Source organism: Solanum tuberosum, unplaced genomic scaffold, assembly GCF_000226075.1.
Source record: "Solanum tuberosum cultivar DM 1-3 516 R44 unplaced genomic scaffold, SolTub_3.0 scf00477, whole genome shotgun sequence".
NCBI classification, from domain to species: domain Eukaryota; kingdom Viridiplantae; phylum Streptophyta; class Magnoliopsida; order Solanales; family Solanaceae; genus Solanum; species Solanum tuberosum.
Window position 1 is genome coordinate 52,988 of NW_006239397.1, and position 24,360 is coordinate 77,347.

The following is a 24,360-nucleotide window of genomic DNA, read 5'->3' on the forward strand; positions in this document are numbered from 1 at the left end:
TGTTTGCATCAGTTATACACTCCATATTGTATTAAGGTGTGTATTGCTAATACCATGGATTTCTAGGTATTAGCAATGCAATGGTTTTAATGCATGCATTAACACGACCCAATTACCCCTCAATACCATACCTTTTTTTATATCTATTCCAGCATAATAATGAAGGGTATCTTTGTAAATAATTTTTTTTAATGCAATGCATTCTATATTTAATTCATCAAACCAAACAATGCATAAAAATGATCTATGCATAATTAATGCAAGCATAACTAATAGGCCTAACCTATCGGGCCCCTTCTAAAGTTGGCACTAACTTTCACTTAGACACCTCAACTAGACTTTGTTCATTTTAGATACCTCATGTCATGTTTCGGTGTGTCATTTTGACACTTTTTTTATAATCAGCCAAGTGTGCAAGGTGTGTGTAACACACTCGCCGATGACATGTTAAAATGACTAATTAAATAAAGACACGTGGCATATATATTGAAAATAATGATTTTTTAGTAGCCCCACCCCCACCCCCCGAATCCCAACCTCTCCCCATTAATCTAGATTGTCTTTCTCCAAAATACTTTCATAGTAATTTAATTATTTAGAAAAAAATATTTTACGAAAGCATAATCTCTTTGCAAAAACTAATTCATCTTACTTGGAACTTCAAATAAAAATTATATCTTCAAATCTAAACATAGAGTTTCCTATTAAAAAGAATTTTGTATTTCAATTATTTTCAAAACATCTTGAGGAGGAAGAATGACAACAAAATAAGAAATATTGTTTAAGCTTGAAATCTCTTGGTATTGTAGTACCATTAGATCCATTTCTCCATGGAAGGAGTTTAAGTTATAGAAAATGGTGGCTAAAATGGGGAAGAAGAAGAAAAAAAAAAGGTTAAATAAGCTCTCGATCATGCGCTGGTAAGGAGTGTACCACACTCACTATGTCATGTCAGCAAAAAGTGTTAAAATGACACAGCGAGACATGACATGAGGTGTCTAAAATGAACAAAGTCTAGTTAGAATGTCTAAGTGAAAACTAGTGTCAACTTTACGGGGCCACCGATGGGTTAGGCCTAACTAATACATGCATTGCTAATGCAAGCATCACTAATACACTCTATTTAACATTATTTTTATACACTCTATCAAACGACATGGTACAAATATAAAGTTAGAGATTATAAATGATCAAAATGGTCCTTGATATATTGGGGTTGCTTTATTTTGGTCCTTAATATATTCTAGGTAGGGTTGGGTATAAACATCGAGAAACCGAAATACCGAACCGAACCTAATTATTTTGATATTTTGATTTCGATATTTCGGTTTTCGGTTCGGTATATATTTTTGTATTTTTCAATATTTCGATTCGGTTTTCGGTATGTAATTTTGCATAATTAAGTATTTCGGTGTACCGAAATATATTATACTATATTTATAATATTATTAATATTAAATAAAAATAGGTAAAATTAGGTCCAACTTTAACTTTTCAGCTTTTCTTAGCATAGTAGCCCTCAGCCGCACATCAGCCTTTAGTCTTTGACTCTTTTTCACTTCGCCCTTCGGTACTTCCCACGTCTTTTGGTGACCGGCCGACCATAACGCAGCAGGCCAGCACGCACCACGCAGGCAGCAATCATCATGCAGCAGCGAGCCAGCGATCAACATCACGCAGCAGCGACCAACATCACCTAGCAGCCGATCGGCGACCACCATCTGCTGACCGACGACCACAATTAGGTATTGATCATTGTATTTGTGAAGACACTAACTACAATGCACTTTGTTTTAGTGACATTGTTAATTAAAAATTTGTGTGTTTTAGTGACATTGTGAATTAAAAATTTGTTGTGTTAATGCCTAATGTAAGATTGGCAGTATGGCACTTCGTTTTGACTTTTGATGTGAGCTTCTTTGGTGTTATTTTAATTTACTACATAGATGTGAGCTTCTTTGGTGTTAATGCCTAATGACTGATTGACAAATTGGACTTATGGTATCTTCTTTGGTGTTATTTTACAAAATATTGCAGCTGCTATGACATAACAATGTAACTATTTTTAGCCCATTAAGCTGAAAAATCAAATAAAAAAATGGATAAACTACCTTATTAGACATACATCACTATTATATATACTAATATTATCTTTACTTTCAAACAATTACATATATTACCACTTTTAATATTTTATACCATATATTAATATATTATTTGAAAATACAATTAGATTATTAGATACCCACATATCTTAAAACTAGGATTGATTAATTATCTGCTTAATTAACTCATTCACTCCAAATCAACCACTATCTCTTAATTCTCCCCTCCCATAATTGTCACTCAATTATGTCTCCTCCTTTATGATTCAAGAATTTCATCGTACAATTTCATTCCAACAATAGCTAATTTACTCTCTTCTTCTCAAGATATCATCACCATGGCCGACAAATTCTCCTGAACTCAAATATTATTTTGTATTGTTCATTATAACTAGATCAAATCAAAGTAACTGCTACATAGAAAACTTTAATTCAGAGTGCGTCTTGATTAGAGAGAGAGAGAGAGAGAGAGAGAGAGAGAGAGAGAGAGAGAGAGAGAGAGAGAGAGAGAGAGAGAGAGAGAGAGAGAGAGAGAGAGAGAGAGAGAGAGAGAGAGAGAGAGAGAGAGAGAGAGAGAGAGAGAGAGAGAGAGAGAGAGAGAGAGAGAGAGAGAGAGAGAGAGAGAGAGAGAGAGAGAGAGAGAGAGAGAGAGAGAGAGAGAGAGAGAGAGAGAGAGAGAGAGAGAGAGAGAGAGAGAGAGAGAGAGAGAGAGAGAGAGAGAGAGAGAGAGAGAGAGAGAGAGAGAGAGAGAGAGAGAGAGAGAGAGAGAGAGAGAGAGAGAGAGAGAGAGAGAGAGAGAGAGAGAGAGAGAGAGAGAGAGAGAGAGAGAGAGAGAGAGAGAGAGAGAGAGAGAGAGAGAGAGAGAGAGAGAGAGAGAGAGAGAGAGAGAGAGAGAGAGAGAGATACATAAAATCACTACTAGATACCTATAACAAATACATGAAATTAATGCTAGATACTTCTATGATACATATGAATGTACTTGCATGACACTCATGTATCTAAGTGTTTAGTTTGTTGGATACATCATATATTGATAATAGATACATCAAATTAATGAATTTATTATTTTAAGAGTAATAATTTGAAATTAATCAAATTGCATTACCAAGATATACATGTTTTTATCTTATATTAATAATATTAGTGAATTTACTATATTAAAGAATAATAAAATGAAATTAATTATCTATGTATTTTGAAAATCCTCAATTACTCCTCTAATTAGGGAAATTAGTTCCAAACAATTAATTTAAATAAATAAATTTTGTATCTCAATTTTAAAATTCGGCAGATACATGTATCTCATGGATTCAGACTCATGTATCCTAAGCATAAAATATGGTACATGAAGTAATATTTGAAACTATTGGGAATCTTAATAATTAAGACCTAAACTAGTGGGATTTATGTGGTTTGCCCTAAAAAAATTGTAAAATTTTAAATATTAAAAAGCCCACTAAGCAGGCCCATAAAAAAAAACCTAACCAAACCGAAATAACACAAATCGAATCGAACTAAAAAAACCAAACCGAACCGGAATAATTCGGTTCGGTGTTCGGTACACGTTGTACAAGAATCGAAAATCAAAAAACCGAAAAAAATACCCGAAACCGAACCGAATTACCGAATGCCCAACCCTAATTCTAGGTGATTGAAATAGTCCTTCATGTATGACAAAATGTGTTCAATTTAGTCTTTTACCCAAAACTTAACAATTTACCTCCTAAAACTGTAAAATATAGTGGTAGGCCCCACATAACTTACAAAATCCACCATTTTTACCATCTTTATTAGCTCAAAGAAAGAGTTTTATGAATTCTAAAACACCATTTTCTCTAACATCTAGCCACACAATTACAAAATAATTATTGTAAAAAGGTTGGGAGATATGATGAACGAAATTAGTCCGTGTTTCTGATTGAACAGTGGCAGATAACACCTTTCTTTTTTGCCCTACTGATCTCCCATTATTATTATTTTATATTTTTATGTTTTATTGCCAGATTTGTGGAAAATAGCTCAATGATTGTATGCCTTTTGGCAATATACGCTATACCAATCTAAAGCACGAGTAGATGATTATTTTTCAAGTATGAGGGCAATCTGTATTTTCTGCTAATGCTTTATGATCTATTTGAAACTGTTCTATTGTGAAATTTCTAAAAATTATTTGTGTCTTTTGTTGTGATGAATTCATGAAAATTTCACATGTCAGACTTCAGAGAGAGTTATTTTGTAATTGTGTGGTTAGATGTTAGAGAATATGGTGTTTTATAATTCATGAAACTCTTTCTTTGAGCTAATAAAGATGGTAATAATGATGAATTTTGTAAGTTATGTAGGCCCCACCATTATATTTAACAGTTTTAAGGGGTATATTGTTAAGTTTGGATAAAAAACTAAATTGAATATATTTTGTCATATATGAAGGACTATTTCAAATACCTAAAATATATCAAGGACCAAAATAAACAAGAACCATTTTGATCATTATCTCCTAATATATTACCTCTATTTTCTATATGATTCTTCATAACTTTTCCCAAGTCAAAGTCTTTTACAAGCAAAGCCCCATTTATTGACTAATGAGTAAACTATATTGACTAGTCGTTCTTAGCTGGCCAGCCTTATTTACAAATTCGATCTCTCTCGTTCATTGTTATTGTCACATTAATTAATTCTCAAAGCAAATATGAGAAATCATATCATCAAATCCTTCTTCATATTTCTTTATGTGATGACTAGTTACGTCTTCTCAACACAAGCAGACACAATAATAGAAATACGAAACAATTGTCCCTTCACGGTATGGGCTGCAGCCGTCCCCGGTGGGGGACGACCACTCGAGTATGGTGGAACATGGAAAATCGAGCCAGACATCACAGCCGTGAGCTCAACTAAAAAAGGTCGTATTTGGGGCCGAACCAATTGCAATTTTAACACATTTGGCCGTAGTCAATGTCAAACGGGGGATTGCAATGGACTACTCCCCAGTCACTTTGGCTGAATACGCGTTGAACCAATTCAACAATAATGATTTCTTGGACATATCTCTTGTTGATGGTTTCAACATCCCTATGGAATTTAGTCCAGCATCCGCTGATGAGTGCTCTGTCAGGATCAGATGCACCGCGGACATCATAGGACAGTGTCCGAATGAATTAAGGACTCCTGGAGGATGCAACAATCCTTGTACTGTTTTCAAGACGGCCGAATATTGTTGCACGTCTGTAACTTGTGGTCCGACCAACTATTCGAGGTTCTTTAAGGATAGATGTTCAACTTCTTATAGTTATCCTATGGATGATTCAACTAGTACCTTCCTTTGTCCCGGTGGAACTAGCTATAAAGTGGTATTTTGTCCATAAATTAAACATATGCCTATTCTTTAATTGTTGTTTCTTAATTAGGACTTTTGAAATTTCTATGTAAGTAAATCATTATATTGAGAATATAAAGATCTAATTTTTACATTTTAGTTCTCAAAATTCTTATTCTTTGCTTAGTTAACTATTCAGCCTATTTGTTCTTGTTTTCTTGACTTAGCCAAAAGAAAAAAAAAGAAGTTTGATCGAACCTAATTCACGTGCTTTTAATCTCTATTTCCACAAATTTTACCTCGTTTACATATTCAAGATTTTTTAAGCAAACAATTCAGTGATTAATTAGTATCTTTTTTCTAGTGGATGTTCTACAAAGTAATATCCTCGTGACGAATATAATGAGAGTATTCTTGATATGTTAAAAGTGATAATTAAAAGTCATGAAAATCTATATTTAAAAGGGAAAAGGCTCAAATATGTCATCGGACTTTGTGATCAAAAGACTCATTTATGTCATCCGTTAAAAAATTGGTTCATCTATGACAAATCTATTTGAGCAAATGACCATTCATGTCATTATTTATAAACTGAAATGACATAGATGAGCCAAACCTTAAACATATGACAAAAATGAGTTTTTCTCAAAGTTCGACGACATATTTGAGTCTTTTTCTTTTAAAAAATAATTTGATTAATAATGTGGTCGAATCATAATTGACCACGTAAAAAATGATTTTGCAAAACCGAAACATTTTTCAGTTTACAAATAATGGCATGGATGAGCTTTTCTCAAACAAAAATGACATAAATGAGTCAAAACTTTAAACGAATAACATAGATAAGCTTCATCTCAAAGTTCAATGACATATTTGAATCTTTTATGAACAAGTAAAAATAAACCGAGGATATTTCATTTTCTATATATTACGCTTAGATATTTATAAATTCATGGTACATAAAGTCAAAAGTCTCCCACTCTCTTTTTTGTGTCCTCTCAATTATAGTTAAAGCACCATTTATTGACTAATGAGTAAACTTTACTTTATCTGTTTCTATTTATATATCGTTCTTATTAAAAATAAATAAGTATTATTTATTATTTGTCATTTCACAAAATCAATACATAAATAACACTATTCTGTCTATTTTATCCTTGAGAGTTATTACTCTTGAAAGTATAAATATGACCAACATAGGAAAAATAAATTATTAGTTCATGTTCATTTGTCAATTTAATTAATCAAAATAAACTACTTAACTTATATTCATTTATTGAAAACTTAACTTCAAAAAGAAACGTAAAATCCAAAATAGTGACATATAAATAGTAACGAATTTGTTAATATTGGAGATTTAGTGAATCAGGGAACTCCATTAATGGAGAGAATCTGGAACTCGAAGTAAGAGAGAAGATATGGTTTGTGAATTTTCCAATTCTGATTAGTTCTTACTGACTGTTCACATCAATATTTATACAGAATACAAAAGGAAGAGTAAAATATCTAAAACCTCTAACTAACTATTAACTAACATGACAGCTGTACATAATAACAAATGCGGTTAACTAACTAACTATACTTTAATCTCAATACCCCTCTCAAGTTGGAGGCAGAATAGACATAGCCAACTTGTCCAATAAAGTGCAGTGCTTGATGCCAGTGAGGGCCTTCGTGAGTATGTCTGCTAACTGAGCAGTAGTGCCAATATGATGCAATGTTATAAGGCCTTCTTGAAGCTTGGTTCTTACAAAATGGTAGTCCACTTCAATGTGCTTGGTGCGCTCATGAAAGACAGGGTTTTTGGCAATATGAATAGCTGCTTGGCTATCACAGTGAACATGAAAGGGGCCAAGGCTAAGTAAAGTCAATTCCTCAAATAACCTTTGCAACCAGACCAATTCTCCTACCACTTTCCTTAAGGACCTGTATTTTACTTCAGCTGAGGAAAGGGAAATTGTTTCTTGCTTCTTGGACTTCCAACTAATGGGACTATCACCCAACAACACAATATAGCCAGTGACAGACTTTCTCGAATCAGGGCAGGCAGCCCAATCAGAATCACAATAGGCAGATACCCTGAAATCTGCAGATGAGGACATGAAAACTCCTAGAGTAGGATCCTTCTTGAGGTATCGAAGCATGTGAAAAGCAGCACGCAAATGAGGCTCTCTGGGGTCCTGCATATACTGGCTAAGTAATTGCACACTATAAGCCAAATCAAGTCTAGTGTTAGTAAGAAAATTGAGTTTGCCAACTAGTTTTCTGTATTGAGTAGGGTCATTTAGTGCCTTTCCCTCATTTGCTCGCAGCTTAACATTAGGATCAAGGGGAGAAGACAAGGGAGTGGAGTGATCACAACTGAATTCTTTGAGGAGATCCAGAACAAACTTCCTCTGGGAAATAAGAATCCCATCATCCTTGTATAGAATTTCCAATTCCAAAAAGTAGTGTAATCTTCCCAGGTCTTTGATCTTAAACTGATGATGAAGGAACTTCTTGAGCTCAGTTATCTCATCGATATCTGTTCCTGTGAGAAGAATATCATCAACATACACACCTAGAAACACAATAGATGTGCCTCTCTTTCTGTAAAACAGGGAGTAGTCATGGAGAGAATGAGTGTAGCCTCTTGTGTTTAAAGCCTCAGTTAGTTTTTCATACCACTGTCTACTAGCTTGTTTCAAACCATATAGTGACTTGTTGAGTTTACAGACCATGCCTGTGTTAGGAACAGTCAAACCAGGAGGTATGTCCATGTACACTTCTTCATGCAAATCTCCATGGAGAAAGGCATTATTAACATCAAGTTGATATATATTCCATTATTTCTTTGCTGTAGTGGCAATAAGTGTCCTTACAGTTGTCATTTTAACAACAGGTGAGAAGGTTTCTGTGTAATCTATGCCATGATGCTGAGTATATCCTTTCACTACCAATCTGGCCTTATATCTCTCCACACTCCCATCTGCCTTGTGTTTAATTTTGTAAACCCACCTACACCCAATGGCATTATTATCAATTCGTAAGGCTGTGAGAGTCCATGTATTGTTGTTATGTAATGCATTGAATTCCTGTGTCATAGTTGTTTGCCAAGCAGGGTCTATAGCTGCCTCCGCATATGAACTAGGCTCACAATCATGAGATACATTCATTACAAGAGACTGACTTTCAGGATTTAGAGCAGCAGGTGATATGTGGTGGTTAAGGGAAAAATAAGCATTGAGGGATGTAGGAGGTTAGGAGGATATGACTGAAGGTGTTCTATGGACATAGTCAGACAAGTAAGTAGGTATTCTATGTATTCTATAAGACCTTCTAAGGGTAGGTCTAGTAGGATGGCAAATAGGTATGGAATCATGAGGTAGAGTGGAGGACATGTTGGGATTAGAAGGACTAATTGGACAAGCATTTGGAGTAGAGAGTGTTGGTGACAAAGGTTGATTAGTGCTGTCTACAGGACCTGGATCACTTTGTACAGGTGTGGAGGAATGGTGGTAATATGAGTAATCAGATGAGCCTACAGAATGGAAAAGAGATGCAGGAAAATGAGTAGGATCATTGGTCATAGCAAAAGGAAAAATTGTCTCATGAAAGATAACATCCCTGGAAATATGAATTTTCTTAGTGGTTAGATTTAGCACTTTATATCCCTTTGTACACGATGGATATCCAATAAAGATATGTGGAACAGCTTTGGGATCAAACTTGGTTCTGTGGGCTTTGGGTACAGTAGAGTAACAAAGGCAGCCAAAACTCCTCAAGTTAGAGTATATAGGCTTGTGTTGATGCAAAACTTCATAAGGGCATTTATTGGTGAGAGAGGTGGAAGGTAGTCTGTTTATCAGGTGTGTTGCAGTTAATATGCATTCACCCCAGTACTTCATTGGGAGTTTTGATTGAAAATGGAGGGCTCTTGTTGTTTCAAGGATATATTTGTGTTTTCTTTCCACCACCCTATTTTGTTGGGGTGTGTATAGGCAGGATTTTTGGTGAAGAATTCCTTTAGTCTGGAAAAACATGATGGACTCATTATTGTTGAACTCAAGGCCATTAGCTGATCTGATTACTTTGACATTGGTTTTGAATTAGTTTTCAACCATGATGACAAAAGTTTTAATAACATGCAAGGCATTGCTTTTACAGCTGAGAAGATGTGTCCAAGTGGACTTGCTAAAGTCATCTACCATGTAATGAAATATTTGAAATTATCATGGGTGGTTGTTTGGTAAGGACCCTATAAATCAACATGTACCAGCTCGAAAATGCTAGTACTGTTATGAGACCTGGTAGGGAAGGGTAGTCTTGACTGTCTTTCCATAGGGCAAATGAGGCAAAAAAATGGTTATTTAGGTGAGAAATTTACAGGTATAGAGGATATGCCTTTCATTTTTACTAAGGGAACATGTCCTATTCTATAGTGCCATAACAGGTTTGTGTTAGGTTTGTGTTATCAACAGGAAAAGAACTTGAAGTTTTATCAACAATATTGTATTTATTATTGATAGACATGGAATCCATTACAGTAGGATAAGAAGGACAAGAAGAAGAAATACACTTGTACTACATTTTAGAGCTAGGAAAGGAAATACAAGAAACATGTTGTAGTTTTGGATGATTAGAACTGTTCTATTGCAAGCAATCTGAGCAAAGAAAGTATAGGCCATCATGTGCTTTACCAATCTCTAGAGGCCTCTTCAGTGAAGGGGCCTGCAGTAGACAAGAAGTATTAGAGAAAGAACCAGTCCATTTAGAGTGTCAGCTAGAGTATTAATGAAAATTAAGTTGAATTTAAAAGAAGGAGCATATAGTACTTTGTACAAAGTGATCTCAGAAGTTAGACACACACTACCTATCTCTGTAATATTAACTCTATATCCATTAGATAGTCTGACCAAGAGAGGATAAGGTAAGGTTATCAGGTTCACAAGGAGATTTCTGTCAAAGGTCATGGTGAGAGGCTCCTAAGTCTAATATCCATAGATCAGTTCTTGTTTTGAAGCATTCACGAGAGAGTTTGTCAAAGTCAATGGAAGTAGAACAAGTAAGAGTACCTGCAAAGTTCACAGCTCCTCTTGTCATGTGCATAGCATTTTGATCCTCCATGGGGCTGAATTCTTTGGATTGTTGCAGCAAGTGAGCAACCTGTTCATACTGGTCTTTGGTGAGGTTGATGTTGTTGTTTCCTTGGTCATTGAAATGAGACTCTGAGGATCCATCCTTATTTCGAGGGATATCACAAGACAAACTCACAGAATTAGCTGCTATACCCTTACCCTTGTTGTTCCTATGACTTGAGTTCTAGTTGTTGTATATTTGATTTTGATGTTGTGGATCATTATCAGGAGGTCTGGGATTGTTAGTAGTTGGACCAGGAGGATATCTATGTAACTTGTAACATTTATCCCTGGTATGACCTGGCCTTCTGCAGTAATCACAGTAAGGTCTACCCCTAGGTGCATTGCCAGTGATGTTGGAAGAAGAGTAGTTTGTTTTAAAATTCCTTCCTCCTGATGAATTTGAGGAACTTGAGGACCCAACAAGTAATGAACTTCCTTCAACAAACAATTGATTATTTGGCTTGAACTCTCTTTGTTTTTCTTCTTGAAACCAACAATGCAAAGGCTTGTGCCATGGAAGGCAATGGGTTCATCATTAAAATACTACCCCTAATTATGGTATAGACTTCATTTAACCCCATAAGAAACTGAATTAGATGCCTATCTTGCTCTGCCTTTTGAAGATTAGTTTTAGCTCCATAAATACACACAGTTGCACTGATCGGTAATGCATAAACTATTAAGTTCTTCCCAGAGTTTCTTCATTCTAGTGTAGTATGTGGTGATATCTAGAATACCTTGACTAAGATCGTTGATCTCTTTCTGAGTTTGGTACAACTTTGCTCCATTCGTCTGATCGTAGCGATCTTCTAGCTCTGTCCATAATTCCAAAGCATCACCCACATATTCGACACTATCTGTAATTTCTCTACCTAGTGAATTAAGAATCCACGACATGACCATATCATCGCATCTCACCCATTGGCGATAAGTTGGATCAGTTTTAGGTGGGCGTTTGCATTCACCATTGATGAAAATCAATTTATTTTTAACAGACAAAGATCTGAGGACACTTCTTCGCTGGAAATGAAAACCAGTTCCATTGAAAGGGACATGTACAAGTACCAAACCAGGATTATCAAATGGATGAATGTAGAGGTGACTATTTGTATCAATTCCAATAGACGATCCCGTATTAATTCTAGTAGATGATCCCTTATTCATGAGTGCCACCATGATGAAGTAGTTATCAGAAAAAAAATACCATACCAGTTGAAAAGAGAAGAGAATTAAATCGATAAGAGAAACAAATCTAGAATTGAAGATCTGGAAATCGATGACGCAAACGCAACTAAGAAGGAGTGTAAAGAGAAGGAAGAGAACGTCCTTGCTCTGATACCATGTTAATATTGGAGATTTAGTGAATCAGAGAACTCCATTAATGGAGAGAAACTAGAACTCGAAGTAAGAGAGAAGATATGGTTTGTGAAATTTTCAATTCTTATTAGTTCTTATTGACTGTTCACATCAATATTTATACAGAATACCAAAGGAAGAGTAAAATATCTAAAACCTCTAACTAACTATTAACTAGCATGACAGCTGTACATAATAACAAATTCGGTTAACTATCTAACTATACTTTAATCTCAATAGGATTGATGGAGTATTCATACTTGTCTTAGCTATTGCCACATTAATTCTTAAAGCAAATATGAGCTTCTTCAAATCCTTTTTCATATCCCTCTATATTATGACTTCTCATTTCTTCTCAATACAAGCAAACACAATAATTGACATACGAAACAATTGTTCCTTCACAGTATGGGTAGCAGCCGTCCCCGGTAGGGAATGATAACTCGAGTATAGTGAGACATGGAAAATTGAGCCAGACATGACCACGAGCTCAACTAAAAAGGGTCGTAATTGGGGCAAAACCAATTGTAATTTTGACACATTAGGCTGCAATCAATGTCAAACGGGGGATTACAATGGACTACTCGAATGTCAAACTTTTAGTAGTACACCCCCAAACACTTAATACGCCTTGAACCAATTCAACAATTATGATTTTTGGGCATATGTATCTCTTGTTGAGGGTTTCAACATCCCAATGGAATTTAGTCTGTGTCCGCGGATGAGTGCTCTGTCAGGATCAGATGCACCACAAACATCATAGGACAATGTCCGAATGAATTAAGGACACCTGGGGGACGTAACAATCCTTGTACTGTTTTCAAGACGGACGAATATTGTTGCACGTCTGGGAATTGTGGTGCGACCAACTATTCAAGGTTCTTTAAGGATAAATGTTCAACTTCTTACAGTTATCCTTTGGATAATTCAACTAGTGCCTTCTTTTGTCCCAGTAGAACTAGCTATAGAGTGGTATTTTGTCCTCAAATTAAATGGATCAAACATATTTTTGAGTTTGCTGACTTTTTCTCTATTCTTTAAAGCAAAATAGATAATTATAGAAAAGTAAATATGTTATTCTTATTTTGAACACGTACTCAAATTTCTTATTCTTTGCTTAGTTAAATATTCAACCCATTTATTCTTGTTTTCTTTTTTTTTTCCCTTCTCTTTTTTTTCTTTTTTTCCCCCCCCCCCCCCCCCTCCCCAAAAAAAAGGAGTTTGATCGAACCTAACTCACTTGCTTTTAACCCCTATTTCCATAAATTTTTACCTCGTTTACGCACTCACTACTAATTTTCCTGCAAACAATTCAGAGACCAATATTTTTTTTCAGCAGATGCCCTACAAAGTAATATCTCGTGACCAATATAATGAGAGTATTCTATATATATATATATATATATTTATTTATTTAAAATAATGGACAAATAAAAATAAACAAAGTAACTACTCCCTTTGTCCCAATTTATGTAACTTACTTTCATTTTTAATCAGTCCCAAAAAGAATGACACATTTCTATATTAAATAACAATTCAACTATAAAATGTCTATTTTACCCTTAATGAAATAATTTACATCCATACAAATTTTTATCATTTATTTTGAATCACAAGTTTTAAAAGTCTTTCTTTCTTTCTTAAATTTCGTATCGAGTCAAACTACCTCACATAAAATGAAACAGAGGGAGTAATATTTTCTATATATTACGCATCTTTAGATATTTATAATTTCATGGTACATAAACTCAAAAGTCTCCCTCTCTCTTTCTTGTGTCCTTTTCACACCATTTATTGACTAATGAGTAAACTCTACTCTCTCCGTTTCTATTTATATGTCGTCTTTACTTAAAATAAATATTTTTTAATAATTATCATTTCACAAAATCAATACATAAATAATATTATTTTTTCTATTTTACCTTTGAGAGTTATTAGCCTTGAAAATATAAATTTGATTAATATAGGAAAACTAAATGATTATTCATGTTCATTGGCCCATTTAATTAATCAAAATAAACTAATTTATGTTCATTTATTAAAACTTGACCTTAAGAGAACACTAAATAAGAGTATAATGGTAAGCTTATACTCCATCCATCCAACAATAGTTGTCTACTATATTATTTTGGGATGTCCAACAATATTTATCCACTGTATGAAATCAATGGATAATTTTACACTAAGTTCCTAATTTACCCTTATCATTAATTATAGTTATTTCTCTATTACATTTTTCAAGACATTGTATTTATTATTTTCAAAGGGTGATATAGTAAAATTACCAATCTATTTATAGTTTCTTAAGAAGTATGCATGCAAAGTCAATAGTGTACAAATATTATTGGACAGAGAGAGTATATAATTTTTTAAGAGACGTGAAATCTAAAATGATGATATATAGATAGAAACAGATGGAGTATTGATTATAATTCGTCTTTCCAAATTCGATCCCTCGTTCATTGTTATTATCATCATATTTATTCTTAAAGTAAACATGAGCTTCATCAAATCCTTCTTCATATCCCTTTATATAGTAGTATATATTATGACTTCTCATCTCTCAATACTAGTAGACGCAATAATCGACCTACAAAACAATTGTCCCTTCACGGTATGGGAAGCAGCCGTCCCCGGTAGGGGGCGACGACTCGAATACGGTGATACATGGAAAATCGAGCCAGACACAACCGCGAGCTCAACTAAAAAAGGTCATATTTGAGGTAAAACCAATTGCAATTTTGACACATCAGGACGTGGTCAATGTCAAACGGGGGATTACAATGGACTACTCGAATGTCAAACTTTAAGTAGTACACCCCCAAACACTTTGGCCGAATACGCCTTGAACCAATTCAATAATAATGATTTTTTGGGCATAACTCTTGTTGATGGTTTCAACATCCCTATGGAATTTAGCCCTGTGTCCACGGATGAGTGCTCTGTTAGGATCAGATGCACCGAGGACATCAGAGGACAGTGTCCGAATGAACTAAAGACTCCTGGAGGATGCAACAATCCTTGTACTGTTTTCAAGACGGACCAATATTGTTGCACATCAGGAAATTGTGGTCCGACTAAGTATTCGAGGTTCTTTAAGGATAAATGTTCAACTTGTTACAGTTATCCTTTGGATGATTCAAGTAGTACCTTTGTTTGTCCAGATGGAACTAGTTATAGAGTGGTATTTTGTCCATAAATTAAATGGATGAAACGTATGGAATAGAGTCATATTTGTTTTTGTACTTAAAAAGAAAAGGGTTATATTTACCTTTGTCATATATTTGTCTCAACCATCTAATTTTAGACACATATTTTCCTTTGAGAGTGTTAAGTTTCATCTCCCCTCTTTTATCATCCTACATAGCGTCTCGGTGGCATGCCTATATATATATATATATTGCCTTGGGAGTGTTAAGTTTCATCTACCCTCTTTTATCATCCTCCATGGCGTCTCGGTGGCATGCCTATATATTCCTTTGGGAGTGTTAAGTTTCATCTACCCTGTTTTATCATCCTACATAGCATCTCGGTGGCATGCCTTATATATATTTCCTTGGGAGTGTTAAGTTTTATCTACCCTCTTTTATCATCCTACATAGCGTCTTGGTGGCATGCCTATATATATATATATATATTTATATATTCCCTTGGGAGTGTTAAGTTTTATCTACCCTCTTTTATCATCCTACATAGCGTCTTGGTGGCATGCCTATATATATATATATATATATATTACTTAAATTTCCTTTGAATTGAAAATTATAAGAGAAGATTCATTAGTTTAGAAGGTAGCTGGAGGCTATGGCCCAATTATATATGAAAAACCCTTGCTATTTTTTTGTCAAAGAATTATTATTTTTTCTTGGGAATTGCGACAATGAAACAGGAGTATTAGGGGTAGGTTTTACGGATTAAATGGTTGGGTATAAAGGAAGTGTTTCCTAATATAAGGACAACAATTTCCTTTCTTCTACTAATATGGTAAAAAATGTCTTTTCATTTGCACTTTGCAATGACTTTTCATTTTATCTCCAAAATTGGTTCCCCCACTTTCCATTTTCTCTTCTTATTTCCCATTCACACCTTGCTAAACCCAACAATAATAAGAGAAGGTAAGATTCAAAAGAATTTTAAAAAAGTTTTTTTTTTTGTATTTTAAAAAGGGGCGGGAGGTATTTGTACTTGAATAACTATAAGCAAACCTTTCTAGATGTTTCGACATCGTGCTTAAAGGCATACCGGTTGAAGTAGATTCTTTTTTTGGTCGATCAAATCCCCTTCCCTTTGTGGAGATCTGTGTTTTTGGTAAATAGTCACCCGGGCCTGGTTAGTGTGACCCTCTTTGTGAGGAGGCACTCCCGAAGTTACGGGGCTATATATTTTGCGATAGATTACTCAACTTTTAAGTGCGGCCAGTATCTTTTACACATATGGATGCAGTGAGGGATTCGTCCATACTTCGGTAAAGTTTGGAAGACCTTGATTGATCCTGAAAGGGAATGAATGGTAAAAATAACATGTTGTATCAACGGAAAGTTCTGAAAATATTTCATTGTTCCTAGATGAGTATCAAACTGTGTTAGAATTCTTGAAACAGAACAAAATAAAGTTGGGTCGAATGAATAAATGGATAAGGTTGCGGCTTCAATTAAATTATAGGAAAAGAAAAAACAACAAACTTTTATTCTTAATTTGAATGATTCTAGTATTTACATGAGGTTCCTCTTTAAGAAAGTCCTCAAGAGAGTTTAGTTGATCCATGATTTTGTTTCATCTTTCGAATACCCTTTAACTTGACCATAGTTGATATCTATGAGACTATGACTTTCAGTTTTTGGGTGTACACAAATAGAACAAATAGACACAATGTCTTATGTACATGGTAAATACAAATCAGTTCTAGTGTATCTCACATGAATTGTCTTGTAGAACGTCATATAAATTAAAACACATGTGTCTACTTGTACAATTCTATACAAATTTAAGTGTTTTCTTATACAAATCCAAAATTAAAAATTATAAATGTTAGTTAATATCAAATTAGAATACACGCTAATATATTACATCTATTTTTTATATGATTCTTTGCAACTTTTCCTAAGTCAAAGTCTTCCTCTCTTTTAAAAGTTAAGCCCCATTTATTGACTAATGAGTAAACTCTATTGACAAGTCGTTCTTAGCTTAGCCTTATTTACAAATTTGATCTCTCTTGTTCATTGTAATTGTCACATTAATTAATTCTCAAAGCAAATATGAGTAATCGTATCATCAATTCCTTCTTCATATTTTTCTATGTTATGACTTCTCATCTCTTCTCAACACAAGCAAGCTCAACAATCGACATACATAACAATTGTCCCTTCACGGTATGGGCAGCAGCCGTCCCCCACAGCCGTGGGGGACGACAACTCGAGTACGGTGAAACATGGATAATCGAGGTAAACACAACTAAAAGTGGTCGTATTTGGGGCCGAACCAATTGCAATTTCAACACATTAGGCCGTGGTCAATGTCAAACGGGGGATTGCAATGGACTACTCGAATGTCAAACTTTTAGTAGTACACCCCCAAACACTTTGGCTGAATACGCTTTAAACCAAAACAGCAATAATGATTTCTTCGACATAGCTCTTGTTGAGGGTTTCAACATTCCAATGGAATTTAGTCCTGTGTCCGCGGATGAGTGCTCTGTCAGGATCAGCTGCACCGCGGACATAATAGGACAATGTCCGAACGAATTAAGGACTCCTGGAGGATGCAACAGTCCTTGTACTGTTTTCAAGACGAACGAATATTGTTGCACGTCTGGAAATTGTGGTCCGACCAACTATTCGAGGTTCTTTAAGGATAAATGTTCAACTTCTTACAGTTATCTAGATGATTCAAGTAGTACCTTCTTTTGTCCTAGTGGAAGTGGAACTAACTATAGAGTGGTATTTTGTCCATAAATTTATAAATGTATGAAACATATTTTCTTTAATTGTTGCTTCTAAATTAGGATGTTTGAAATTTCTATGTAAGTTTGGTTTACATCATTATCACTATCTATTGAGCTAAAAATTCATTGAGAAGTACTTACGTATTAAAGGAAAATGAAAATGAAAGAATATGAGGTGTTATTTTTGTATAGGGTAAAAACCGGGCTATACGGTAGGACCAGTCAAGATTTGAGTAATATATATGAGTAATTTGGCCTATTGGATATCGATTTTTGAATTTACTAATCTGTTAGCCAACTTATAAGATATCAATTGGTTCGATAATGAAATAGTAATTATCGGACGGTTATCGGGCGATGTAACGGCTAACTTTTAATCTCTATGTTACTTTTTGTTTTCGATGAACACACCTTATAAAAAAGATGACTTCTTTTCACTATTTTAAATGCAGTGAGCCAGTAAGTAGTAACAGAAAAAATAGTAGTACTGACAAAGGAACAATATATAATTTACTCATATATATTATGGTATATAAAATATAAAATGAGGCTAATATACCTAAAATAAAGGTGTACGTATGGTAACCCTTAACATGTAAACGATTTAACCGATAAGGAAATTGAATAATCTGCCACTACAAGAAAAGTGTGAATTACATGAGGATTATCCTGGGGATTAGTATGAAAATTTGCAGGAAAATAAGTTTCCTACGGATTTTCATACTAATCCCAAGGAAAATCCCCATGTAATTCACTCTTTTCTTGTAGTGTGCTCCCATGTTATTAAGCAATTAATTTTAATTTTAATCCGTTCCCCAACCATTTTTTCAATAACCAGATATCAATAAGCCAAGAAATCAATTTTGTGATTGGCTTATCGATTACAATTCGATTTTAAATACCCCTACCTAGTACGCAGTTGCAACATTCTCGATCGGAAGTCCTGAGAGTTCTGGGGCCAACAACTAATCAGTGCATCAAAGTTCATCCTACACCCAAGTATACCAATGAGGCCTCCTAAATACTTTTCACCCTTTAAATCTCACGTATAAATTCAATTGTATCTTTTTTTGGGTAAATTAAACAAGAGCAACTTGACTAGAGATTAAGTAGAAATTGGGCCAAGTAAAAGCAATAGGGTCAAGCCTTCACAAAGGATAATTTGGGATCTAGACGGAGGGTATTGTTGGTTGTTATTAAATAGAACAGGGTATCACTATCAAAGGCTATCGTGAATTATGTGCAAAGACACCATATGCGTTTCTCATCCCCACTTCTGAGTCTAGGCTTCTCATCTCCTTTCTACCGTCTATCAATCTCTGGTTCTTACTTTCAGTATTTCTATATTTTTGTTTGGCCTTTTGCTAATTGTGTTGTTGCATTTAGTTTCTGAATTTGTAATTAAACTATAGTATTATTATAATAGTTGACAAGTTGGTTATTGTTACATTCAATTTGAGCTCATTACAAAATTTCTTTTTCTTTGCTTAGTGAGGAATTTCCAAGTCAATGAAATTAGGAGGACTAATAAAATACAATGAGTGACTGTGACGACTTGACTAGAGATTGAGTAGTCAAGAGAAGTACGAACAAAAATTAATCACGCAAACAAATTGCGTATTTGGCACGAAATGGAAGATGAGAGATAGACTTTGCAGTCACAATAACAAAGATAAAAATATATATTGAAAAATAATAATGTATTTTTGGTCTCATAGTTATTATTAGGCATAATACATAAATATGTCCTTTAACTTGGCTTCAAATTACATTTGTGCCTTTCAACTTTGGGTGTGCACAAGTAGACACTTAAACTTGTATAAAATTGAACAAATAGACACACGTCCTACATGGCATCCTACATGTCATTTTTTGTCCTACGTGGTGTCCTACTGTATTGTGCCACGTAGGACTCAAGTGTCTACTTGTTCAAGTTTATACAAGTTTAAGTGTCTACTTGTGCATACCCAAAGTTGAAGGGCATAAATATGAAATGAGGCCAAGTTAAATGACATATTTATGTATTATGCCTTATTATTACTAGTACTAGTAAACTGTAATTTCGATCGTTGTAATATATATTTAAGTTTTAACCTTGAAACTTGAATTAATTAGAATTTGTATTTTTGGTGCCTTTATGTAGTAATTTGTTAGGTTTAGATTAACATTAGATTTATATTACTTTAATTTATATTATAAAGTAAAGATACAAATTTAAGATTTTTCAAAATCGAAGCACGAACAAAAGGTAGTCACGCAAACAAAGCATTTATGATACGAAATAGAAAAATGAGAGATGTACTTGGCAATCATAATAACAAGGACCAAAATAGGGATAATCACAAATCTTAGTTATTGGTAAATTCTAATTTTGATCCTTGTAATAGTTAACCTTGAATTAATTAGAATTCATATTTTTAGTCCATTTAGATAGGAAATATGTTATATTTAGATTATTATTATTAGACCTGTAGTACTTTTAATTGCGGAGCAACTATACAAAGTTGGCATAATCTATGATTAATTAAATAGTTTTATCATTGCACATTTTAAATAAATTTTGAAAACTCGATTAAAGCTAGTGAGATTCTTCGGCCAATCAAGTGTTGAGATTTGTAGGGTGGTGAGTACTTCGACTGTCTTGTATTAGGTGAGGAGAAGAAGGTGAAAGGCTAAGTAGGGCTCAAACCTACGATAATAAATGACACTTTGTTATACCTTTTTCATAATGTGGGTATATGTCTTCATGATAGATTCTATTTTTCATCTAAAAGAAATTTCTATCTAAGCCTATCTAGATAACACAAGGATGAAGGACCAACATTAAAATTTCAATAAATCAAGGACAATAACACAAATTTCCACTAGAAAATTGTGTTGTTTGGAATTTCAAAATTTGTTAGAAGTTACAATCTATGAAAGTTCAGCACACTATGTCAATAAATCAGCTATTTAAACCCATACATAATTTCTCAAAATAAACACATTTTCAAGTTTAACACACAAAAAAAAATAAAAAAAAATATGCATTTCCTCAAGTTTTTCCCCCTTTTTGTCTTCCTTTATTTTGGTCAATACTATTTATATGTCACTCATGCTGCCACTTTTGACATTACCAATCGGTGCACCTACCCAGTCTGGGCCGCTGCCTCTCCTGGGGAGGCAGACAACTCGACTCGGGCCAAACTTGGAACCTTAATGTGAACCCAGGAACAATCCAGGCTAGCATTTGGGGCTGAACCAATTGTAACTTTGATGGTAATGGCCGAGGCAAATGTGTCACGTCCCGAGACTACCCCCGAGACGCGGACACAGGACCTAGGACCACAAGTGATCCCAAGCTAACCCTGCTGGCATGATCATGAGCATACTAAAGATAATAAACTGAAGCGGAAGCTAAATCATAAATAAAATAAAAGATGGGGAATACCCATATATTATAACTGAGATAAATGAAAACTGATGAGTTTAATACAAGGAATATATTAACTCAATGCTAAGCTGAATCTAACTATGTTTGAAATAAGCCTCTAAACTGACTAGAAATGTTGGGACATGCCCTAACTAGATCTAGCAAAACTGAAACTAAAAGACTGAAAGCGATAAAGATAAACATGTCACTAGTTCTTGAAGAATGAGAACTCACCACTGATGCTGCTGAATTGAAGATCGAGAATTGATCTAAGCGTGATCTGGATGCTGAGAACCTGAACCTACATCATGAGAAGATGTAGCGCACGTATGCGTCAGTACTTAAAAGGTACTGAGCATGCAGGATAGAGTAAAGCTGAAATAACATCATAACTGAACAAAGCAAATAAGTAATGACATAATCTGAGCATGATATAAATACTGAATGCTGAGATAACTGAATGCAGTGACCAATTTATAACATGCCGACTAAATACTGAATGAACTGTAAATGTGGTCAATGCAATAGAGTCTGACTGAACTATGGGAGCTACTAATAACCGACAATAAAACCACATGAGCTAAATGTGGAGTCCGATGTATACACCCCATCGAGAGAACCCAATATACCCGGCCAAAGGTATAGAGGCATGACTGGCGTGATCACTAACTGATATTTCCCACAGAGGGACTTACACCTACGTGGCTCGTAGTTCTGGGATATATGGGTACGCTGAACCCTACTCCAACTCGGTATTATGCTACTCCCAATGAATTTAGTGGTTAACTAGTTATGACTGAATTTCTGTAAATACTAGATAGCTCAAAACTGAACATGCAAACTGAGAATGCAACAATTAATCTGATAATGATGCATTCATAAACTGAGGTATGTATAACTGAATACATTATGACTGAAATGCTGAATAGCTCAAAATACTGACATGTAGATACTCATACTTGAAAACTCCTTCTTAGAAAACAATTCAAAATCATATTATACTATGATCATTGATGACTTGGGAAGTCATACTGCATAAACATTGATGGTATATCTAGATACCATATTGTTCATACATTAATGACCTACTCGATTGTCATACTAATCATGTTTGAGAAGCTCTTTCTCAAAACTCATCTTAACTTTCTCAAAAACACAATTTAAAACTCAAGTGTTGTCTTAAAAGAAGCTTCTCAAGATGTACAACTCAAAATAAGGTTTATGTTGAAATATACTGATAATGTGGCGTTCAAAACTGGAGCATGTATATCTGAATAACTGAAATATCTGACCTAGCATGTGTAATTCAAGAACTAAAGAAATACATAGCTAGGGTTATGGAATTCATGCAATAAACTGAGCAATAACAAGATAATCTGATTTGGAACATTTAAATAACTAGTTTATGATGATCTGTTGAAGTTCTAGAAACCTTAGGTCTGTTCATAATCATGGAATCAAGAATCTGACTGATTTCTAGGGACCTAATGGGCGAAAGGAACCCACTAGTGAAATCCCACATACCTGGTGATGAATTCCACGGAGAAATCTTTAAATTTAGGGGTTGGAACTGATGGAACCTTGTTGCATTCTTGAACTAGGGTTCTTGACCTCTTTTCTCCTCTTAGCGTTCTAATTCTTCTAAGTTTGATTAATGATTTGACTTAGGTAAGTTCTAGTTATGTTTCTAGGCTTAAACTGACTAAAACCTCATGATTTAGGGTCTAAACGACGTATCTTAGGGGTTAAACGAATAGCAAAAGACCAAAAGACCCCTGAATTAAATGTTGTCGGAGTGACTGACGGACGGGACTGACGGGCCGTCATTCAATCTACGGTCCGTAGATTGAGATTGTCGGTTAAGTCTGCCCGACAATGCTTCACTAAAACGAGCATAACTTTTTACTCGGAGGTCGGATTTTAGCAAACTCGGTGGCGTTGGAAAGAGAATTCAATTATCTATCATATCATAGGTCATAGGACACATAATTCCTTTTGTGCTAAGAGTTATGACCATTTGAAGTTGACCACCCAACAATTCTCCCCTAACTGACTGTTGACCCTCATCTAAGGTCAGACCTACAGACCGTGGATCGAACGACGGTCCGTGCTGGTCGACTGTAGTTTGTGTCAGAGGCTGGGTAAAAGAGTCTTGATCCACGAACACAGACCACAGACCGTGGTCTGACCTACGACTATGGGTCTGTCCGTGAGTCAAGACTTAGCCAATTTTCTGAGCTGGGTTTTGGGAGGGGTTGCAGTGGTGAACCACGGACCACCAGCACGGGCCGTGGTCTGACCTACGGTCCGTGGATGGCAACCGTGGGTTGCACCTGCAACTTCTCAAAATTTGCATTTTTGGTCTGTTTAGGATACGGGGTGTTACAAAATGCGAGACTGAAGATTGTAATGGGCTGCTAGAATGTCAAGGGTATGGTAATCCACCCAACACTTTAGCCGAATTTGCACTTAATCAGCCCAATAACTTACACTTCGTCGATATTTCTCTAGTCGCCTATCGAATTCAGCCCAATCAATGGTGGGGGTCGTAATCTCTTAAGCAACACACCTATTAACGACCAATGTCCAAACGAATTACGGACACCGGGTGGGTGTAAACCCCGTGCACGGTTTTCAAGACGAACGGATTTTGTTGTACAAATGGGCCAGGGTCATGTGGTCCTACTGATTTTTCAAAATTTTTCAAACAAAGATGCCCAAATGCTTATAGTTATCCACAAGATGATCCAACAAGTTTGTTTACATGTCCTGCTGGTACAAATTACAAGGTTGTCTTCTGCCCTTGAAGGCTACAAATTTGAATTAGAACTATGGTACTAAGAACTATATATTATATTGAATAAAAAAAGAGTGACAAAGAGGAGAGTGCTGGTGAGTTACGTTGTCTAGTTCAAGTTGTTGCATTCATCTGCAATTGATTTTATGTAATAAAGAATATATATATATATATATATATATATATATGTTGAATTATTAATAGAATTAAGATTCAGCTAGAGTTCGAACTCAATAACTTTTGATCCATATCTCTTGTATTTGTCTTGATTAATCCATTGGATATATAAATGCTATTAATTTAGAAT

General features: G+C 34.9%; 2 protein-coding genes and 3 pseudogenes across 2 annotated transcripts; 4 read left to right on the plus strand and 1 right to left on the minus strand.

Annotated features, from left to right (window-relative positions):
- Positions 1-4,680: 4,680 nt before the first annotated feature.
- Positions 4,681-5,581, plus strand: LOC102592990 (thaumatin-like protein; annotated as a pseudogene).
- A 1,447-nt stretch (positions 5,582-7,028) lies between these two features.
- LOC107058271 (uncharacterized mitochondrial protein AtMg00810-like) lies at positions 7,029-8,186 on the minus strand. Its single transcript, XM_015303785.1, has one exon. It carries the CDS (start codon positions 8,184-8,186, stop codon positions 7,029-7,031), a length of 1,158 nt encoding a protein of 385 aa, XP_015159271.1.
- Positions 8,187-14,400: 6,214 nt separating this feature from the next.
- On the plus strand, positions 14,401-15,102 carry LOC102593650 (thaumatin-like protein; annotated as a pseudogene).
- Positions 15,103-17,000: 1,898 nt separating this feature from the next.
- On the plus strand, positions 17,001-17,977 carry LOC102593328 (thaumatin-like protein). The gene has a single exon (XM_006364056.2). The coding sequence runs from the start codon at positions 17,159-17,161 to the stop codon at positions 17,852-17,854; it is 696 nt and encodes a 231-aa protein (XP_006364118.1). The 5' UTR covers positions 17,001-17,158; the 3' UTR covers positions 17,855-17,977.
- A 2,879-nt stretch (positions 17,978-20,856) lies between these two features.
- LOC102593975 (pathogenesis-related protein R major form-like) lies at positions 20,857-24,075 on the plus strand (annotated as a pseudogene).
- The last annotated feature ends 285 nt before the right edge of the window (positions 24,076-24,360 follow it).

Bases quoted from the DNA above. Each gene is read 5' to 3' on its own strand.
- LOC102593328 (XM_006364056.2), top strand. From the start codon at position 17,159: ATGAGTAATCGTATCATCAATTCCTTCTTCATATTTTTCTATGTTATG.
- LOC107058271 (XM_015303785.1), bottom strand. From the start codon at position 8,186: ATGGACATACCTCCTGGTTTGACTGTTCCTAACACAGGCATGGTCTGT.